At 43.9% G+C, this 23144-nt stretch overlaps 1 protein-coding gene across 5 annotated transcripts in view; it reads right to left on the bottom strand.

Moving 5' to 3' along the window:
- Positions 1-23144, bottom strand: part of FOXP4 (forkhead box P4) — a 149894-nt gene that overhangs the window by 25860 nt on the left and 100890 nt on the right. For 4 of the 5 annotated variants that reach the window (XM_035123076.3, XM_035123078.3, XM_088673349.1 and 1 more), the window contains 8 exons: positions 21539-21625; positions 12939-13089; positions 10557-10758; positions 9465-9569; positions 6356-6443; positions 3160-3243; positions 500-701; positions 311-387 (listed from right to left, as the gene is read on the bottom strand). In XM_035123076.3, coding sequence (XP_034978967.1) covers positions 311-387; positions 500-701; positions 3160-3243; positions 6356-6443; positions 9465-9569; positions 10557-10758; positions 12939-13089; positions 21539-21625 — 996 coding nt within the window. The remainder of the gene's footprint in view (positions 1-310; positions 388-499; positions 702-3159; positions 3244-6355; positions 6444-9464; positions 9570-10556; positions 10759-12938; positions 13090-21538; positions 21626-23144) is intronic. The other variant, XM_035123080.3, reaches the window with a different exon arrangement.

The following is a 23144-nucleotide window of genomic DNA, read 5'->3' as shown; positions in this document are numbered from 1 at the left end:
AAATTACAGAGAGAATTATGTACCTATCCATTTACCTGCAGTGCTAGAATGTCTACTGTGAAAGGCATGGTTGGGTAAAAAAACACGATAGCTCAAGACCACAGAGGGTGTGTGGCGCAACAGGGACATGAATCCAGGTTCCCCAATAGCCAGATTTACACCCCAGCCACTGACTCAAATTCCATTTCCAAAGGCAGCATGAGAAGGTGATGTCTAGAAGGTACCATTCAAGGTGAGTGTGAACAACTGCTGCCTGTTCCAGGTCTTTCTGGCACACTTGTACATTTCTCCAAAATAAGGAACTTCTCACCTGCCGGATAAGCGAGGCGTATGTGAAGGGGGGGCGGACATCTGCATTTTTGTAAAACTCATGGTTCTGCGCAAGTTCTAGGGGGAAGAAAGAAAGTTATGAAGAAAAGTAGCACACAATTCAGTCTAAGAAACACACAATTCAACCCAAGCATAAAGTTGCAGCTGCAGTTTCCTCAGCTGCTCTCACCTGAGGAGATTGGCGTGCAGAACTTGTCTGAGTTCCTCCTGCGAATAGGCCCTACATTGTGTAAAGTGGATGAGCTGATGACAGAAGGGCCCTGCCGCAATGGAGTAATGGGTGCAGTAGCAGAGGTGGGGGGATGAGGTAATCCATCAGGGAAGGTATCAGAAGTGCTCTTGGAGAGGGTGGCGCTGGAAACCAGGTTCAGCTGCTCAAAGAGGATGACAAACTATTATTAGAATCAACCGAGGAGACAGACAGGTGTCTGGGTAAGCAACAGTTTTCTATATGGACATAGCATATGACTGTTCAACTTTTATCAATGAAGATATAGAGGTTGGGTGAAAGGCAGAGGCATACCACTGAGGGTCTACTAATCAATTCAGCAGCAAAGATTGAAACAGGCATCTCAGATAAGAACTTGAGACTCATCAACTACAATGGAAGGGCTAGATGTGGATGAGAAATCAGATCATACTCTGCAAATGTGAATGAAACCTGAAACTCTTTACTAGCTACATCAAAGCCAGTTGTTAGAAACGTTAAAGAACCAGATGACCATCTAGTACAATATAAAGTATTCCTCCCTTGCTCAGTTTTTTTAAAAAAACTAATCCATAATTCTTGTCTGTAGCAGTTTTTTCAAAGCAAATGGGAAGCCAAACTTTAGGAGGAATGGTTTTCAATTACAGCTAGCACACACTACCACCTGTATTGCAGATGGGGGCTGAAATTACAAGACAGTGGTTTGCATAAATCCAAACATGGTCCAAGTCTATGAATGTTTATTTAGAAGCAAGCAAGCATGCACAGGTGGGGACCATTAGTGAGCTCATGGCTTAGGCAAGATTTGAGCTAAGGGCTTCCTGGCTGAAAGTGTGCACTCTTAGCTACTATGCTACACCACTTCCAATGAGATTGTCTAAACTGCAGCTTAACTTTGGGGGGGGGATTAATTATCTGCTCATTTCATGACGGCGATCAGGTAGTTGTGGATTTCATTTTAAAAACATTGTGGCATTGCCACAAGTGTCTCATTAGCAAATTGGAGCAATGCTGTCCCAGGATACAGCAAAATTCCCAGTAGTTCATCTGTACCATTATCTATAGTCATATTCTAACACTGACAGATAAGCATTATCTTTTGAAGATCAACAGCATTGATGTAAAATTTCATCTCTTGCTAGAGCCAAGAAAGAGGATTGCGATCATTTCATGAGCAAAAAAATAATTCAGGTCAGCTTATACAACCATATATTGAAGCACTGCAGATGTCAGTGAGCTCTTGGGGTTCGGAATGTCATTCAGTGATATGCATGTACTTTCTCTCTCTTCCTTCCTCAAAACTGTAACCATGGCCACCTCCCTTCTCATGAACAGGAGGGACTTTCAGAAACCACAGAGGGGAAACACATATTTTTGTCATTGATGCAAGTTCTTCCAAGAGGGTCCCACACGCACAGATGTGAACTAGAACCTCAAGAGAGCATAGATGTCACCAGCTGCTTTTCCTGAGATAGATGTGTTTCTCAAACACCTTAAAATGCGAATAAGATAGCATAGAAGACAATAGGTCAGGAAGGAGCCAGTAGCACACCCTGCAGGGTAGAGGATGTATGTTTGTATCAGCTTTGATTTCAGAATTTGGTGTGCTGTTTCAGCACTTCCAAACTCCAGATAAACAGCACTTTTCAGCCTATGTCTATGCAGTTTGCAGGACTGACACAAGTAGTGTGGTCTTTCTACACAGCTGGCTTTCTAAACTGCGCAATGTGAATGCAAGGATGGCCTGGGCACAGCCTGTCTTATCCCAATCCCCTTTCTTCACTCCTTGTGTGCAATAGCGGCTTGGGCTATCTGGGCATGCTCTGTGAACTATTGCCTCTGGGAGGTTGTCTCAGTCTGGCTTGATGTTGTGAGAACGAGTGATTCTACCTGCCTGCAGAAAGAGTCAGAACAGGTACCTATGGTTGTTTGTATTTCTATAGCACCATCAGTATGCATGCATGTTGTGAACCGCGCTGAGATCTTCAGATGAAGGGTGGTATGTAAATGTAACAAATAATAAAATAATAACATGCATGACAATTCACAGAATCCAAGAGGACAGGTTCCTCTCTCAAGGGGATTACTCAGCCTATACAGTTTGAGTTATGCCTCTGTGAAATGCCATGGAGAAATGCAAGTGCAAAACGTAAAAGAGGACTTAGAGAAACAGATAGAGGAAGGGTATTGTTATTATAAAGAAGGGATAGCTACCTGGTGGTTCATGGGCAGTATCTGACAGGCATTATGATATTACATGACCATCTATGGCTGTGGCTGTGGAAAGTGAAGCTCAAGTAAACAATGTTTGGGTTGTAGTAAAAGGGAGGATTCCGCAAGGGTGGAAAACTGGTAATCATCAGTTTAGGAGTTTCAATGGAGGATAGATGTACCTTGGCTTCCTCACACCATCATGCCATCTACTAGGAGCCTAGTGGCTCAAAGGAACTCGTAGGAAATAGTTCCTGTTACTGTGAGCCTAGCAATGTTGTCACAGCCAGGGTTGCTTCAGCCCTGAGTGACTCTGGCAGGACAATATGGGCCTGAGGCTTGAGGTGGCAATCCCTGTTAGAAAAGAAAGTTAGAGCGTAAAGGTGAGGAACAAGCTGAGCATGGCTTACAGGCTGACTGAACGGCTTTGGCTCTGAAGGTCTCATATGGAGGTGGGCCATCATCGCCTGGAGACGCTCACTCTCCTTAGCTAGCTGGAAAGAAAACCAAACAGGAAGTTATTTGTTTTGAGGAAGCGTTTCCCCATTAGCAGTCAATTTATGTGGCCAACATATTTAGAAAGGTGGTCCATCAATAACCATGCCCTTGAATGGTTCCCTCTACATCAGCAGGGATCACACACACCTCGTTTTGCTTGCTCCATTCAACATCAGTGTGAACATGCCATTCTCTTCTTTTGACTAATACTTCCTACATGCAGTAATGTGACAGCACTGGGCTGTTCCCTTTAGCTCTTGCTGTGCTGTGCTGCCTTCATAGAGCACTCCTGGAAGAGAAAAGCTGCCAGCTTCCCTAATTCCCTAGTAACACTGAATACTCCTGAGAGCCATGAGTCTGGCTGGAGTATCACATTTCCAAGCCTCTAAAGAGCTGCCTTTTCCTATTGGATATCAAGATCAGGATGTGTGGTGGTGTTAGATACTCTGGTACATCCACTGTGCAGTAACATAGGAGTGCCAGTGACCTTGATGTAAAGGAATCAGATGTGGGTGAACAGAGGCAGAAAAAGCTGCTGAAAAATGGAACCTCACATTATGAAACCCCCCTCCATTTCATTCACTGCGTTTTCACTCAGTTCTTGACCTTTTCATCCACCATGGCATTAAATGGGCTGGCCTCTCTCCTTATCCCAGGCATCAGGATTTTCCTGCCCCATGTGAAGCTGCTAGATCACTTCTACCATCTTTCCTTTTGGCACTCTATCATTTTAGTCCCCTCCTCTCAACATCCTTTGCTTCTATGGTTTTCCCTCACCTCATCACTAGCTCATGTTTCTAATCTCTTCCCTCTCTACACTACTTCCTCTCATCCATCTATCACTCCCACCATGCCTTTTTCAACCCACCCACTCACCTGCCCATCCATCTCTCCAGATGTGCAACATTGCTTTAATTGCATGCTCCTGGGGTGTGTGTTTATTTCTCAGTGTGCGGAGAAGGGTGAAATATTCGCTGTGGCACAGGGAGAGAGTTTGAGTGCTGCAGAAGCAATGGGATCTGACACCCTCTCCCTTTATGTCACCTTCCCTTTCTGAGTGCTCCCCTCAAACTTTGCCTCAGTTCCTCCTGACCTGATGGGCCCCTATGCAGAATCTAGGGCACACCCAGAAAGGGCATTTCTCTCCTCTCCCACCAGGTCTTGAAACCATCCCCAAAACTTAAAAAAGAGAGAGCGGGCCAGTGAGGCAGGAGTTAAAGGAAGCAGCCAGAGTGGAGTTTGCTGGAAGTTTGAGAGACTCTGACGCAAGGACGCTCTGGCACTGTCGTGGCTCTCATTAGAGCTGACAGATCCACTCTCGTGATGTAGACACTCTTGCTGCCGCCACAGCAGGAGCTCCGTAGTGAAAACTTTATAATTGGGAACTCTGGTGGCAGCTTCTCCTTTTCACGCATGGAGCTTTCTGCTCTCTTCAAGGATTCTCTCCCCCACATTCCCTTCTTTAAGCACTAGTAATTGCTTTCAACCTTTTGCTTTAGAGAGTGCTTGGGAACAGGGTAGAATCACACGGTTTGACTCAGGCTGTGTAACAATCTTAACTCTGCTCTTTGAGTGTTGCACTCCTTCCTTTTCTCTCCTCTTTTTGCATGCCTGCTGCATTCTCTTCGAGGCACCCCATCTGCAACTACTGACTTAGTTTAGCTTCCAACAGAGACTACTTGCGCTTTGTGTTATAGCTGCCTGGCTCCTTGGCACACTCCTTCCTCTGCCACTAATCCTGCTGCTGTGGAGATTCATGTTCCAGAGAATGCTGCTCCTTTCATCCCTGCACTGCTTCGCATATATACAATCTAGCAACATGGCTAAAAAGAACCCCCTGCCCATTCCCTTCAGAATCCATCAAGCAAGCATCAGTGCTGGCTGTTTCCGAAAATGAGCTGGAAGTAAGGAATGGGAAAACGAGTGCCATTCCCCATTTATATTCCATCCTATGCAATAATCATTTATCACAGATTACATGCTGCTTTACCTGTTCCTGCACCCTATGCAAACATTTATAGGTATTGCCTATATGCAAAATCTATACTCTTCTAATTTACCAATGTTGCCTCCTTGCATTTACAATTTCTCTCAGCTCCAAACTAAATGTTACAGGAGCAATTTGGCTTCCACTCAGATCAGCAGCAGTGCATCACTTCCTCTCACCCCTGGCAGCATCCATTAATATAAAGCATGTGGTGTGATGCCACCATGCCTCAAGTTTCCCAGCTCCTCCTCTTCGTCAGTTGTCATGAGGGGTGGGTGGGTGAGGAAATTCAAAGCACAGTGACATCACATCAGATGTTTTGCATTACTGGATGTTCCCAGCAGCAGCAGGAGATGCACGGCTTCTGCTTTTAGAAGCAGCCACATATCTCCTCTAAGTCCAGTCCTGGTCTCATAAAGTCAAGAACTCCTTTGGTGACATTCCTGCAAGTTGTTCAGCTCTGTAATCACAGAATAAAGTCCTAGGTTATGGAAGAAAGGCTGTTTTACACCCTTGTACATCCTATTTTGACAATTCTTGCAAATTTCAGCAGGAACTGCTGGATCTGTTTATGTTTGACTCATATGTCTGAGGCCCTCTCCACCACTTTGATGGGTGGAAATAGATGCCCATCAGCATAACAGAAGGCAGGAGTAATGAATACTATGGACATTCCTGACCTGCCTCTCATCCTAAGGTTGCAATGTCTAAGGCAACTTGCAGCTAGGGAGTGGAGCGGAGCCTGCATTCTTTCCTGGGCTTTTCATAGCAGCAGGGGACACTTGGGAGCCCTACAAGGGATTTTGCCAGGTAGATCTGACAGTCTGACAGTCTGTATGTCAATCATGCGATGGTCATAATGACATCATGTGCTTAACAGATGGGCAACCCTGCTTACCTGTCAAATTTGGCCCATGAGGCCAATCCTGATAAAGGACCTGGATCTTTAGAGCCAAAAAGGTGAAGGAAGCCTTAAACCAATGTAAAAAAAAACCTCCAAAATCCATCCCTAAGTACACAAGATCCCAAATTAAACAGCTTCCTGACTTTGCTGTGTTCAAGGATTTTGGCTTGAATACAGACGGAACTGAATAAGGTTCACTGCATACATTTACACTCACCTGTATTTCCAGCTGCTGTACCACTTGCATTTGAACTCGACACTGAGCTGTGCTCCGGTCATCAAGTGCATGTTCTGTATTGAGGTGTCTAAAAACAGAAAACAATTTTTTTATATAAAAAGAGAAGAAGAAGGAGGAGGAGGAGGAGGAGGAGGAGGAGGAGGAGGAGGAGGAGGAGGAGGAGGAGGAGGAGGAGGAAAGAATTAACATAGTTCTGGACAACCAGAACTCCCTTGACAACTCCCTTTATTAAGATTCCTTAATACGCTGGCTGTGCTATGCAACATGTCTGCTATCTTATCTATCTCATTTTTATCCTGTTCATCAATAGGTTATTCAATTTTATCATCACAATAATACTGTGAGGGAGGCTAGCCTGAGAAAGAGTGACTTGCCCATAGACCATGACCTAGGGCAGGCACCCCCAAACTTCCCCCCTCCAGATGTTTTGGACTACAATTCCCATCTTCCCTGACCACTGCTCCTGTTAGCTAGGGATCATGGGAGTTGTAGGCCAAAACATCTGGAGGGCCGCAGTTTGGGGATGCCTGACCTAGGGTGAAATGCACCTAACCAGGCCCATCAGTTCAAGGACTTCCTCTTCTCCCCCCTGGAAATGGCTCAGGGCAGGAGGAGATCCCTCAGAACAGCACATGGGGGGAGGAGATGGGGAATTGTTCCAACTGGCAAGCTGAAATGCTTGCACAGACGGAACGACAGGAAGAGTGCAAGGCTGAATTTCCTCCTAGTCAGCATCACTGCTGAGAGGGGATTTGAGCCAAAGGTTTTCTGATTTAAGTCTACCACCATGTCTGCTGTACCACACTGGTGCTACATATACATATATACACAGCAAGTTACATGACCTACAGCAGTCATCTCCAACCTGATTCCCTACAGATGTTTTGGACTACTAGTCCCATCTGCCCCAACCAGCATGGATAATGGTCAGAGATAAGTCACAGTCCAAAAGATCTAGAAGACATAGAGGACATCTAGTTAGGGAAGGCTGCCCTAGAATCTGAAGCAGGGGTAAGTAACCTAAGGCCCAGGGGCTGGATGCGGCCCAATCGCCTTCTCAATCCAGCCTGTGGATGGTTTCGGAATCAGCGTGTTTTTACATGAGTAGAATGTGTCCTTTTATTTAAAATGCATCTCTGGGTTATTTGTGGGGCATAGGAATTCGTTCATCCCCCCCTCCCTTCAAAATACAGTCCAGCCCACCACATGGTCTGAGGGACGGTGGACTGGCCCACGACTGATAAAGGTTGCTGTCCCCTGGTCTGAAGAGAAAAGTCAACCAAAGAGTCAGTTGGAGATCCTGAACCACAGAAAGGCAAAGTGACATGCTTACAAATAGTTGTGATTTTTCTTCATTCAGGAGAGATGCATTAGAAGGACAGAAAATGCAATTTCCTTTATGAATTCCAAGAGCCTCTTCACTGTAGGTTCACAACTTTGCCTCAACAAGCCACCCCATCTGCTGCCAAGCTCCAGTCCACAACTGAAGCAGCACAGCCTTTTGCCGTACAAAATTTAACAAAACCAAAACAGGCCTGGACTTTATATTCCATTTCAAAGCTTGTACCTTTAACAGGCGAATGAATGTAAGCTTTCTTAATGTCAGCCAATGAACTAAGGGTAGTGCAGGGACTTAAATTCATTTTACTCTAAGAGCCTTAGTTTCGCTATTGAACAACATTTCATGCAATGTTTCCTTACTATTTTAAGCGGTGTCAAGACTTCCCAGTTAGGGGAAGCAGGATATAGCTGTCTAATGTTAGGAGGCTCCTTTCGGACCAGTCAGTTGCATATGGTAGCACAGGTGGAATCAATTCTCCCTTTTGGCCTCCTCCTGGCCACATGAAAAAGGCTAAGTTAGGCTTTGAAGGAGTATGCAAGTTCCCTGCTCATCTGCCTTAAGTCTGTTGCAGTTGGCACCTGTTGGTTCGTTAACAGTGATCCTTCGGTAGCTGAAGGCCAGGGTGGGGGTGGGGTGGCAAGTTTTTCTAAAATGTTCATTTCACAGAACAAAACTACACATACGCACACAGATTAGGCATACAGGCTGTGCTTCTGACCGTCTCCAGCCCTCCCAAACGTCATTTTCAACCTTTGCAACATTCTGTTCAGAGGCAGTGGGGTGGGAGGTGGAGGGGGGACCGAGAATGAGGAGCGGCATGTGCATATGTGGATGGGGTGGGAAGCATGTGTAGTAAGAAAGGCATTGGGGGGAGGGGGGAACCCGAACAAGCAAGAAAAGAAAACCCGTCAGTTTCATCTGATGTCTTTGCTAAAAATCTTGGCTACAAAGAGATCTAATTGCAAATGAACTAATTAAGTAAACCTCTGACGAAGCGTGAAAACAATTTGTTTGACCCTGACGCTAGCAGAGGGCTCTTAGACAGCGGAGTTAATCAGTCAGTGACAGAGCCCACAAGCGGTGTCAGCAGGCTGCCGCGCTGCCATCTGTTTCTCTCTAGTTCTCCCCACCCCCCTTTCTTCTTCCTAACATGGGCAAGCTATAAACTTTAGTGGTCTGTCTCCTCTCTCCTCCAAAAGCCTTGTCATTACGGTAGGTCCCAGTCAGCCTCTTTCTCTCTAGCAGAGTCTCTCCTGCTCTTCTTATATACCCCACGGTGCTTGGCAGCCTTTAAAAACTTCCCGGTTCTTACCAAAGGTCTATGACAGTGATATAGCTCTGTTTCGGAGAGGAAGCCTAGAGGGGTCTAGCTCCATTTCACAGAAGGAGAAACTGATGCAGAAGTACTGCACTCAATTTTTCTAAAAGTACTGATGCTAAAATGTCTCTAATTCAGCTCTGGGGGGCTGGCGTGGTGGTGCTTCTAGACTATCAAAATTTATGTTCTACAGACATAAATTATATTTTCTGAAGTATCAAAGCTCACTAATAACTGATTTTTTTTGGGGGGGGGAATATCTCTAGAATATGAGGAAACCATTCCCAGGGCCAAAAAGCAACAGACTGATCTTTGGGCTGCATGGCACATCAAAGTGGTGTGAGAAGACACAGGAAGAATATTAAGTACAGGTTGGGTCAAGGAACACAGCAGCATGAGTATACCTTGCACATAAGGAAGTCACCTACTTGACAAACTGTCCCAAGTCCTCACAGAGGGTTTCACAACCAGGCCACTTGCACTCTCCATGTCCATACAGAGGGTGAGAGCCAGGAGTCTCCTCATGAGAAGAGCTGTAGAGGAGGGGGTAAAGGAAAACAAAAAAGCATGTATACTCCCTTCATTGAGCGGATGTTGTCTCCACCTAGTCAACTGCGAATCTAGCCTGGGCTGCCGGAACCATTGACTTTTAGTGGATTTTAATGAGATTGTTTGTTTTAATCCATTGATGGGTTTGCTTTATTAGATTTTAATATAGATTGCTTGTCTGCTTCTCCTTGATGCATAACTTCCTTATCTCTGCAGGGCATCTATGCTATGTTTCTTGCTTATTCTTGATAGCCCACAAGGCTGGCAGACCTATGGACTGTGTACTTAGCACAGCTGCTTTCATCTAATTAGCATGGGACTGTCCCAAGGGTAAGAGTCTCTGCCTACATGCAGGATCTTGTTAGGTCCTTAGCTGTCTGCTAGAGTGTCAAAGCAGCAGAATGGAAAGCTCTTTACTGGATATTCCCAAACAGTACAGCATCTAAGCCATTTCCCTGACGTGAATGACTATTATGAACTCTTATTTAGCCCTTGGGGTAAACTGAAAAACTAAAGGCTGTGACTGCACCAGTGCCATTAAAAAAAGGCAACTGAGTAAGCATAGTGTCCACGACAGCAACAGGGCCATTTTACACAAATGTTTGGGAAGATAGTCATGTAGCCATTCCCCAATGGCTAGCAAGATTCACATATAATTTGTTCATTGAACCTAAATTATAATTCATTGGGTCTGAATTGAAGTGGTCAATTTCCACATGGCCAATCCCTCCTATTGTGACTTAATAGGTTCCACTGAAGGCAGGTACAATCACAAATTTGACTCCATATCTGGTAAGCCAACACTGTGCCAAACAGTAGTGCAAAAAGTAGAAGGTTCAAGGTCTGAATGTGATAGAAAATACTAGTATCTCCCAATCATGTGTAGAATTTTACCCCGTCCTTTGAGATAAATTCTATATCCTTTACAAATTATCTATTCCCTTTTTTAAAGGACCACATAAAGTTTCTACCTGTCCCTCCTTTGTGTGAGCATGGCGTTCTGTCCATTGGGAAGAGGGTGATGGGAAATTGGAGAGACCTTGGCGGCCGAAAACGAGGTAGAATTGGAGGTGTTGGTGCTGAGGTCAAGTCCCTCTTGCTTGATACTGTCTTCTACAGGCTGAGTAGCAGTAACCTCTTTCCATAGCTGCTGAAGGTCTGAGGGACACACAGCTTCACACATATTGGAGAGAGCAGGAAGAAGCAGCAGAAAGAGGAAAATATTTTTTAAAGAAAGATTTAAGAATCACAAATCTGCATAACCCATGCTAAGATGAGCCCCCCCCCCAAAAAAATCCATGAAAGGTGTGGCTTCTGTGTTTAGTTTGTTGACAAAAGAGCTAATTGAGTCTCCTGGTTACTGAGAGCTCTCCACAATGACTATTTATGTAACATTATTAATTGTGGCATCTGGAAATCAAACAGAACTTAGTGTCTTTTAGAGCAGGCATGGAATTACTTCAGTCTTACATGGTCTGAATCTCCATGGCCATTATAAGTTTTAAATTAATTATTTAAAATTACAATTTTATTGAAGGGTTTCTTAACAATTAAAGACATAACTAATCTGTATTAGAGATCCCAATAACAAACCCTTGCTTAATAATATAAAAATGACTTTTGCTCGAGACAGTCAGGCACACTAGTCCACCATCTCAGCAGTATGTGGCCCACTAGAAAGTGGATAGCAGTCCTCCAATGCACTGCCAACAACTGACTGCTTTTACCCATCCCTGATGGCTGGATATTTATACCATTTACACAGAGAAGAAAAAACTAAGCCAGAGGGTGGTTTTGTTTTGGCATGTGGTACCGGTATGTACCACAAGTGGTTCTGGCAATACAGTATATGGATTTCATGCCATAGAATGCATTCATTCTTGTCTTGATTTGGATACCTAGATGATCACACTGTGTTTTAGATAGGTAAAAAAACTGACATTTAGGCACAGCAGCAGCTAGAATGCTTTTCAGGATGTAACTCTTAAAAATTAGCTGCCTAATTACATATTTGCATTCATTTTACTCACAGGAACATAGGAAATTACCTTATATCAGCCTGGTTCACACATAACACCAAATCAAGGCTAAGTGTGAACAAGCAAGTGTATGGGTAGACAGAGCAAAAATCACAGCCATTTCTCTCCTCTCTCAGTCCTGCCATTGCACCACTACCCAGAGCTATGCCATGGTTTGGCTAAGTGTTAAGTGTGAACCCAGGCTCACAATTTGTCTCATTCCAAACAAGCTATATCAAGGGCTTGTTCTTAGCTTAATGTTCGTAGTTTGTTTGGAGTGAGACAAACCACAGTCTTGAGTTTGTACTTAAAACTAAGCCAAACCATGGCTTAGCTCAGGGTAGAATGGCAGTAGCAGAACCTAGTGAAGAGTGAAGCAGTTGTGTACCTGCATGCTTGCTTGTTTACTAACCAGCAGTAGCTCGTCAGGATTTCAGACAAGATCCCTCCCAGCTCTACCCGGAGATACCAGAGATTGAATCTGGAACCTTCTTCATGCAAAAGCATGTGCTTTACTAGTGAGTCAATACCCTTCCCCAAAGGATGGGCATAGACTCAGTTCTAACCATCAAAGTCAAATGAATCCAGGATGCCAGACTGAAATTTCAAGTGAGTGTGTGTCCAAACTTCTTTTGGTTTCCATTCCAAACAAATAAAGAGACCCTTGGACATTTGAATATGAAACTGAATAGGCTTGAAAGGGGGGTGGGGGAGTGCAGGAGGGGTGGGGATGAAAGCAGTACTCGGCTAACTCCTGCTGCCATGACCAAGGTAAGCGTCGGTGGGGGCACTTATTGGCAAAATCTGAGCATTGCTTTCAGCTTGCCCACCACCACATGCATTGCCACTGCCTGCCCCTAAATGTTCAAAGACCCCATTTAGCATGAACTAAACTCTGCCGCTTTCCTCAATGACTGCGTCTCTGGAAGAGAGGGGCATAAGGTGCCTGCATAAAGTGAAGCTACTTTGCTTATGCATCCCCCTCTTGCAGACAGAAAGTAGCAACATCACAGTGAAGCTTCCACCAGCAGGCAATCCCTGTGTTATGCACGAAAGGTAAAAATGAAATATTAGGCCCCAGCTTTCTCCCGTTAACAGCAACACAGCTCCTGGAAAAGGAGTCAGATCAGGCACATTACATTTTGGTCCAATAATGCGTTATTGATGCCTGTCCTATGACAAAACCCAAAACATGCCAAATGTTAGGCCCCATGTGCATTCAAACAGTCAGCTCTTAAAATTAATAGAAAACCAACAGGCTGTGCTAATTGCTGCTCTGGGTGCATGAGTTACCTCCTATGGCACTAAAAAAGCAAGGAAGCTTATGTGAATTACCTTGTGGAAGGGTCTGCAGAGGAACGGTGCCTTGTCCTGGCTGTAAACTGACCAGCCCTTGTCGCTGGAGGTTTAACAGGTGCTGCTGCTGCAGCTGCTGCATCTGCAGTAGCTGTTGTTGGAATGCCAGCTGCTTATTCCCTAATGGCTGCTGGAAGACAAAAGGAAAAAATCAAAACACATTATTTTCAACCCTGTAGCACAGGCCTTCCGGGATTCTCTGGGGTCTTGCATAAGCAGCCCAATCCCAGCATCAGCCTTGCTTTCAGCCAGCACAGCTCACAGTCCTGATCTCTTGTCCTCAGTGGCCACACAGCATATAACCAAGACAGAAAGCCTTTGATCTATCATAGCAGCAGAACGAAGGGGGTGGGTGGCGGAAGAGAAGAGAGCGAGCCTGCTTGGCAGAGCAGTGAAAATGCTGAGTCTCTCTGCCAGATGAGCATTTCCACAAAGTCTGTGCGTTTGAATTGTGCATAAGGAAGCAGAATCTCTGTTTCTCAGTTTTTAAAGATGTATTAATTAAATTGGCAGAGGGAAATGTACTCTAATATAAACTTTTTTCCCCCATCTCTCATACTAAATGACACATAGAAATCTGGTGGTTTATGCATGGCTTTTCAGAGAAAATGGAATGCAACTCAAATATGAGCCACAATTTACAAAAAGTTTTGCAAAATGTGTCACAAATGCTCATCATTATTTTCCTATTACAGGCAGGAAATGGGTTAATCCAATGAAAAAAATAATAATCCATCTCAGTCTCAGAAATTAACAGCACTGAACGATCTTAAAATTCAAGAACTCTAGCTGACTATGGGGCCTTAACCACAACCCATTGGCATCCATGTACACTGAATCCAACAAGATGAGGCCCATTAATTTCAGTGAGAAGAATAATGGCCTGCCCATGATTTCATGGGGAAGTTTGTGGCAAAGCCAAGAATAAGATTCTTGTCAAATATTTTTAATTGAGGTGATTTAAAAGGAAAGCTCAAGAGGCAAAATGAAAGGATTAAATTCAAATGTAAATAGTTTGAATATTATTAGTAAAATAATTTATGTAAAGATTTTCCTAAAACATTAAGGATTTATTTGGAAGTTGTTGTTATTATTATTATTATTTAAATTTGTATACTGCCCTATATCCGCAGGTCTCAAGGTGGATCACAACATAAAATCACAATATTAAAAAAACAGGTAAAATGAGGTGGCTCCTCTATGGGCAGAAAAAGGAGCAGAACTACAACCATTGATTTATTTTATAAACAGAACTGTAACAAATGACAATATGGAAGAGAAAATAATGTGTGGCCCTTTTCTCACCATAACCCTGTGCTGGATATCTCAGTTGGTAGAGCATAATACACTTAATCTCAGGGTCATGGGTTTGAGTCTCACACTGGGCAAAAAGATTCCTGCATTGTAGAGGGTTGGACTAGACAACCCTTGTGGTTCCCTCCAACTCTTCAATTTTACAATGCTATGACTCTTCATACTACCTCTACTAAAATATGTGTACTTTAGCTGGAAGATAAGATCACATTATGCTTTTATGTTGTAAACTGCCTTCTTCTATTCTTACGCAAGTGTTGCTTATAAATATTTAAATGGATAAATTTAAGAGGTAGAGAGAGAGCCATCGTAGCATAAACCAAGGTGGCCTCGGAGAAGCAGGAACTGGGAAAATATGGGAAAGATTCAGAGCCCAAAATATCCATTTTGTCCTCCATCTAATCATTGAAGCATTTATTTGGTAGCTATCTGAAGAGCAGAATAGAATACATCATTGAAGAGTACATCAAGGCAAGTCCATTCATTTTCAATTTGGATAAAATTCCTAACTAATGAATCACCAGGCGCTCTGTCTCAGCCAAGGGGCATCAAAACTGGCAAGAGGCATCCCCTACAGACTATACTGCAGGCAGACAAGCAAGGAAGAGTGAGTCATTCATGTTAAAAAAAAATATGTGTGTGATATGCACTCTGAGTGGCCTAAGGGTGTGGGAGGAGATCCTAGAATGCTCCCATGTAAAAAATATGTAGCAGTATCGCACAGACTGGAGTTTGCTTTTCCCCTCCCTTGCTTCCCCCCTCCCTGGTAGGCCTTTCTGTGAGCACAGGTTTCTGCCTGTTACATCAGAGCAGTTGAACACTGCCCCATTCACTCAACTTCCAGGCTGTAAAACAGAAGGAAATTGGGAACGGATTAAGTCATTAGGATCCCCAGGGCATGTTGCTTTCACTTCATAACTCAACAGTCCTCTCTATCTTTCCTCATGGACTTGTCATTGAGCCCAAGCATCCTTATAGTAGGTTCCGGGAGTCTGGAGGATAACAGATGAGGACAAGGGAACAGTGAGTAACCAGCAGGTGAAATGGGATCTCGCAGGTACTGAGAATGGAGTGACTAATGCCTGTGGGACAAGTGGGGATAAACAGAAGGTACAATGAAGTCTAGGGCCATATGAATGAGCGCTGGAGGCTGCAACAGAATCCTGGAGTGTAAGCACCTCTCCTTAGAAAATGGATTGTCAGGACGTTTTGCATGCAACAGAGTAACTAATGCATTAGAGCATAGCTTTTTGGAACTCCTAAAACAGTTTGGGGTGGAACATGTCATCATATATGGAGTTCCTGCGACTGGGAGAAGAGCTGGGTTAAAATGGTTGTTTGAACCTTTTAGCTAGTTTCATTTAAGCTTCTAACAGAAGCTTGGATATTAAATCCCCTGGTTGCAAGTCTCCAATTCGAGCTAACAAAAATTTATCCTCCTCCCTAGAGTCCTTACACACAAATAAATTCTAAAGCTGCTTTCCACACCATCAAAAATGGCAGGGCAGGAAACTATGAAAATACACTTGCTTTCCTACCCAGTAGCAGGAGGCACCTGCAGACGTAATCCTCTGGGAAGTTCTCCTGCATAAGCGCTTTTGAAATAAAAGCAAGCTGAGCAAGAATACTGCTGTGCTATTCTGCTCTGCATCTGCCATTTATTTCATTGAGGCTAGCACATACAAAATTTCCTGTTGGATTGTGCCCTTTGTCTACAATGAGTGAGTCGGTAATGCGGTATCACCATACTCAGTAGTATTGTTTTCATTACTAGTATGGAAAGGACCAATATGATAACCACATTAGATATGGTGGTACCTTGGTCCTCAAACTTAATCTGTTCCAGAAGTCCATTCCGACTCCCGAAATGTTTGAAAACCAAGGTGCGGCATCCGATTGGCTGCAGGAGCTTCCTGCACTCAAGCAGAAGGCATGTTGGATGTTTGGCATCTGAAAAACATTCGAAAACCAGAACACTTCCGGGTTTGCAGCGTTCAGGATCCGATCTGTTCGTCAACTAAGCCGTTTGAGAACCAAGGTTCCACTGTATCTAGTTTTGGGGAATACAGCAAGCACACCTTAAAATGGCCTTTTGACACATTTCCAAATATAATCTCAGACATCCACCAAAGCTCCTGCCAACCTAGCAGTTCGAAAGCACGTCCAAGTGCAAGTAGATAAATAGCGGGAAGATAAACGGCATTTGTGTGTGCTGCTCTGGTTCGCCAGAAGCGGCTTTTGTCATGCTGGCCACATGACCTGGAAGTTGTACGCCGGCTCCCTCGGCCAATAATGTGAGATGAGCGCCACAACCCCAGAGTCGGTCACGACTGGACCTAATGGCCAGGGGTCCCTTTACCTTTACTCATCAGGTTCAGACAGCAAAGATGGTGTGAAGAGAAGCATTCTTGGTGGCTCCCCACTCACACCAATTACAAACCTTACTGTAATTATAGATTCAACAAAATCCAAACCTGATTGCTTTATGGTAGCTTTGCGAGACCTTACTGTTTAGGGCTGGACTTTGAGGCTTAAATTAGGAAAGAGTGGGGAAATGTCAGTGATTTTTTTAATGTTACGCTAGTCTGTTGGTGGGTTATTTTTTGTCCCCCCCTTTTTTTTACTCACCCCAAACCTTTGGGAGGAGAGTTATCAGTTTTGATATTCAGATAAAATACTGAATATGAGGCACAGTAATGCATGTAATGGAATTATTGTTTTTCAGATATTATCACAGGAAATTGAGTTCAAGTTACGCTTAAAAGATATGAAAGCTTTGCTAGTTTGCCAGCCCTAACAATGGGCACCGCATTTGTAAAATGGCATAGTTCATTAAATGCACTTCAGCCGTTCTTCCAGCCTTTCTTCTAATAAGCCACATTCCTCAAACATCTTTCCCTGATCACCAGGTACTAAAAAAAAAATAAAGTTTCCTTCTGCTGTTGCCTACCAGCTCCCTCTCAGCCTCCCCTGACGTGCTGCTGCCAGAGTCTGTGGGTTTCTCTGGACACTTTCACTTTTGGAGGTCATCCGCTGCGTACTTTTGATAGAACCAATGAAGTATGAAGCTTATCGGCCCACAGATAAAAATCTTAAACACAAAGAAAGTAATTACTGAACCTTACTCTGCCAGTCACTAGCACCCACTGGGCCTTTCCAATCTTTCCTTCTCTCAGAAATGGAGGAACATAGGGAAGGTTTCCTGTTAGGGTGCAATCCCCAAATCCAACCCTCCCCCTTCCTGCTCCAACCCTATACACCCTTGATCCCTGATCTTTTCCCTAGCGACAGGGTTTGAGTTCCTTAATGCATTTTGTCTGCACTCTGTTTACATTAGACGCAGCTGAGCGGGTGCAGCTACTGGGGTAACAGGCACAGTCACTTTGATTTATGAGCACATCAAGAGGAGTTTCAGCGTGACACTCTGGACTGACAGGAGCACTTCATTAATCTGACGCCTAGGTTACTCGCTGGCCAATCTTCATGTGCTGCCCCCTCATGCAATATCATCTGGTACACTGGGGCAACTGCCAGAGACGAGGCTCTGTCTGAAAGCTTTTCTCCCTCTCAAGTTTTCTGGAAGCATAAAAGGAACTAGGTTTTTAAGAACAGGGACAGCTGGTTTTGCGTTCCAAATACACTACTAGGAACAACAACATAACATTACTGGCCTGAGTACACTGTATACTGCTGTCCACATTGGTTGTGACAGGATTAACTCATACCCGCCAAAATAAAAATGTTGCTCAACTAAAGGAAGCAGCACTCTGCAAGTCAAAACAAAACAGGTGCCACAAAGTTCAGATGCTCATCTCAGATTCAGAGTTTCTTCTTATTCTGCTGTTGGCCGAGTAACTGTGATTTCTCAGTTCCTCAATTACTGCACTTCTTACGGACATTTGGGCATGAGAGAATAAAGGTGCTGATTTCAAAAGTGCTGAGTTAATATTATTAGAAAGAACTAGAGACAGGTATAGAACAGATATAGAACAAATTCAATGAATCAGGAAGAAAAGGCCAACTGGGCAATGGGCTCTGAATAGGCAACATATTCCATGCAAGTACAGAATTTACACCTTGAGAGCCTTAGCTTTGTGTGTGGTTTTTTTCTTCTTCTAGCCCAAACAGATGCAAAACTAGGCTTGAAAGCATGCATATTATTCTACATAAAACATCAGAACTTGGGAAATGCAGAAAAATGTGTAAGAATATACATAAAATTTATGGGTATGATCTAGCTCTAGGCAAAACTCTTTCAAGTCACGCTGACTTCAACAGAAGAGCTTTAAGCATGAGTTTGAGTTCTCCTGCTGAAATCAATAGAATTTAAGAGGAGTTATTAACTTCTACTGGATAGTGCTCATAAATAAGTTTGTTTTCTAGTGGCATTATGGTCAAGCTGCACATGAAACCAAGTTGTGTGTAGTTCTTGCCCCCTCCCCTAAAAACAAAATGCAGCAATGGTGGCAACAATCTGCCTTCACAGACCTGCACCTTTTAAACTATTTCCTCTCCAGGTTTTTTTGGCTGTTGATTTGAGGTACTACATTTATTTCTTCCAACTCTGAGAGGAAAAAGGAGCTGGAAGGGGGAATTTTCAACAGAAAGGGGAAAGGTTAAAAGGCTATTCCTGCATTTCTTCTTTCTGTATAGGCAGATTTTGAAATAGAAACCCAGCTGGGGGTGAGGAGGAGAATGACATACAATTCAATATGATTTGTAACCTGGCTCTCAATCCCCACTCTAAACCTTGAGGAGGGGGTATAAATTTAAATCAACCAATAAATAAGCAAACAGAATATTGCCCACATATTTAAAGTTAGAGAAAAAGTAAGTAACATCAGCCATACTTTGAACAATAGCATTTTACTGTTTCAGAGATTATCTTAAGCATCATATGACCAAAAAAGTCACCCCTCCAGATATCAAAAGTAGGTTAAGCACTGACTATCAGACCATTATTATTTTTTTACAGAGGCCAGTCTAAGGGTCTGTTTATACATTACAGCCAACACATGGAAACAGTCTTAAATCAGAGAGGTGTGACTGGTATAACGTTTAGGGGAGAGGAGCAGATGAGCACCTTGCTTTCATAAGAGCACTCGAGAACCTTTTGAGTCTGACCTGAGCATGCATAGTTCCTACTGGTTTCCCAGAGAGGCCACAGGTTAATCCTGATATCTGGCCATAATGTGGCTAAATCAAAAAGTGGCCATACAGTCCTTAATAATAGTAATTCTGAGCTGCTGATAATTTTGGTTATGCCAGATGGCTTTGTGGTGGAAGCTACTGCAACAGAGAAGGGAAGAAACTAGCAACAAATATATTACGAGCAGCACACGTCACCTGTGATATAGCAGGAAGAATCAAAATCTGTTTTAGGGAGTATACAGAACAGTACTGCTGAGTTAGTGCCTCTATCAATCCAACACTAACTGTCGGATTGATAAAGAGGCCTTTTTGGCTGTGGCCCCTCAGCTACAAGAATATTCTCCAATCAGGCTTCCCTGACACAGATGCTACCATTTTCTGCAGCAGGTTAAGGTTGATTGAGAAAGGTTGTTGTGGCCCATATACTGCTGCTATTTTGCTGTTGCTGTGATGCTTCAGGTTATTGTTTTGTTAGCATACTGATGGTTGCTACATTTTTAACTCCATATTTTTATTCTGTTTGTAAATTGTCTAGAAACTATTTTTGCAATAGGCAACTAAATAACAATGATGGTAGTGATTATAATAGTGGTGATGATGATGATGATGATGATGTTAATCACAATAATTCACAACAAGCTGAAATTCATGGTGCTTCAGTAAATATTGGGGGGAAGTAAGCTCTATCAAATATCACAAAAAAATAATCCTGGAATGTAGAAACATCAATATAGCCGAATCATTCTCCACTTGTCTTTGCACAAACCTTTGTGGAAAATGCTAAAATAACTTGTAGCATCTAGAATTTTAATTATCCGGCCCAATCACAACACAATTAACTATGCAAATATAAAGCTGAAGAAATTCATTGGAGAAGGGTTAAGAAGGGTTTAAGATATGGACATTTGAATCCTGGAAACTCCATTATTCCCTAGAACTAACAGGTAGCCCATAAATAAGTTCTGTGTGTTGTGCTGTTGTGACAAGCATATCAGATTTTCCAGGTTATCATACACTGCAACGTGTGCTTTCAAGGCAGCAGCACAACTGCCAAAGAATGCTTTCACAGCACTCAGTACCCTGTTTCCCCTTTTTTAATACGTAGTCATAAAGTAAGCCATGGCAGGGTTTTTAAGCATTTGAGAAATATAAGACATACCCCCAAAATAAGCCATACTTCCACGCCGCGGAAACCAACCCCCACAGGCACCTCCACTCACAGAGTTACTCCATGCGGCCAGCACTGCAGGAGCGCGATCAGCTGTGAAGCGGCGCTCCAAGAGCTCCGCTTAACAGCTGATCGCGCTCCCGCCTTGCTGGCTGCATCCCCGCGCTCCGCCTTCTCGTCCACCGCCATCCCTGCTGCTTCCATGCTTGCCGCCACCGCTGGGCTCACCGCTTCTTCCTTGCCTGGCCCGGCCAAGGAGCTTGGAGCGCCCTGCAGTGGCCTCCGCGTGGCCCGGCCAAGGACGCCTGCCGCCCCACCACCCGGAACCGGTGGCTGCTGCAGCGCCAACCACTCAAGAGAGCCCAGCAGCACCCTGAGCCAGCACCCTGAGCCGTAAAAACCGTACCAGTAATAAAAAATAATAATACATCCCACCGAAAGTAAGCCACCCTGTGTTTTTTTGAGGGAAAAAAGTTATAAGACAGTGTCTTAAAAAAGGGGAAACACGGTATTATGATGTTGATTCTGGCAGGAGTGCAAATAGCAGGGATGCGGCAAATATCTATGATTTTTTATTCCTGAAGTGAAAATCATATGTTTGCAGTTGCAGATAAGTATCTTGAACAAGCAACAGGTTCCCAGACAATTACTGGGGATCCAGGAGAATTTACTTATAAAAAAAGCAAGTTTTTTTTAAAGCATAGTAAAATTTAGCTTGTTTCATAGAAGAAGGAAGGACAGTCTGCCCCCCTTTCAAATAGTAAGTTACACAATTGGCCAGTCTGTTCTTTTAAATGAGGAATAATGTACCACTCATCTACCATTCCCAGAAGACATTTCTGAAGTTGTTCCCCCCCCCTTTATAAACAAGTTGAAGGAACTCACTTTTCTGCAGAAGTGTTCATGCAAACTGCAGTGCATTTCTGTACACAGAGGCCAAACTCACCTCTTTGGCTTGCTGCTTTCCAGCTTGCTGCTGAGTCAGTAGCTGCAGATGAAGTTGCTCCTGCTGCTTCTTGTAGTATTCCTGCAGCTGAGGAAGAGGCATGAGAGAAGAATATAGAGAGGAAATGAGACGATTAGTTGTTTGTTTGCACATCACTTTAAACCAGGTGTGGAGAACCTGTGGTCTTCCAAATGTTGCTAAATTACTACAGAACCTACTGGGCCACCGGGCATGCTTGCTGCAGCTTACTGTAGTTCAGCAATATCTGGAGCACCAAAGGTTACCCACTACTGCCCATGCACACTGCTGAAATGGAAGGTGCTTCACTCCTTCCCTGCTCCTGTTCTCCCAAATAAACCACAAGCAGGAAGCTAAGAACAAACCTTGCTTATAGCCTTTGGCTTGTTTGGAAAGAAATTGTGAGCCTGGATTCAGACTCAACACTAGGCCAAACCATGGCTTACCTATGGGAGCCTGGTGGCAGCAGGAGTGGGGTAGGAGTGAAACGCCCACCATTTCAGTAGCATACACCAGCACACTGGACTTTCACCTTAAAGCTCTAGTTTTGCTTAACTATGGTTTAAAGCGATATGTGAATGAGGTCAGTGTTTGATAAAATAGAGCATAGTGATGAGAATTACATATCTGGGCCTCACCATTTCCTAAGATGTTAGCACATTGACAAGGTGTTACATATTATGTTTGGCATTATTTACAACAGCTCCCAAGAAGCAGGCGATTTGAACAGGATCACATAAGGAGTCTGTGGAAGAAAGCTATTTATTTCTGTTGTACTTTTAGCATGTACTTTTAGGTCCGTTCTCATCATAGCTGCCAAGTATCCCGTTTCCGCCGGGAAAACCCCCTTTTTCCTACCATTTCCCGGCGGTCTCCCATTTAGTTTTTAATCCCGATATTCTCCCTTAAATCGGCTTCTGCCGGCGGCCATTTTTCTAGTGCCGCTTTGCCCTTCTATGGGCACCAGAAAATGGCGGCGCTGGCGCCGGACGTCGCTTCCGTGCATGACCGGAAACACGTAAAAGTGACTTCCGGTGGCGCTTTGCCCTTCTATGGGCATCAGAAAATGGCGGCGGCGGAAGTCGCTTTTACGTGTTTCCGGTCATGCGTGTAAGTGACTTCCGGCGCCGCCATTTTCTGGTGCCCAATGAAGGGCAAAGTGCCACCGGAAGTTGCATTCACGCAACTTCCGGTATGTGCGCGCTGCCGATCCCGGATCTTTCCATCCAGGACTTGGCAGGTATGGTTCTTATCCTGAAACCATTCTTAACCTGAGGTACCACTTTAGCTAATGGGGCCCCCCACTGCTGCTGCGCCGCCGCCACACAATTTCTCTTCTCATCCTGAGGTAAAGTTCTTAACCCGAGGTACTACTTCCGGGCTAGTGAAGTCTGTAACCCGAAGTGTTTGTAACCCGAGGTACCACTGTAACCATTTTCTTTACAGCTCATCCATCCTCACAAAGATCATTTGAAGCTCACTGGCACTCCCATTTTATGAATTCAAATAGAGGTTGAGAAATTAACTTGTTTAAGAAACCCAGTATTCAACGAATATCTCTCTCTTGCTCTGTGAACTGGATGACACT

Source organism: Zootoca vivipara, chromosome 7 (assembly GCF_965207765.1).
Source record: "Zootoca vivipara chromosome 7, rZooViv2.hap1.1, whole genome shotgun sequence".
Classification (NCBI taxonomy): domain Eukaryota; kingdom Metazoa; phylum Chordata; class Lepidosauria; order Squamata; family Lacertidae; genus Zootoca; species Zootoca vivipara.
The sequence above is the reverse complement of the archived record's forward strand: the minus strand, read 5'-3'. Positions and strand labels throughout refer to the sequence as shown.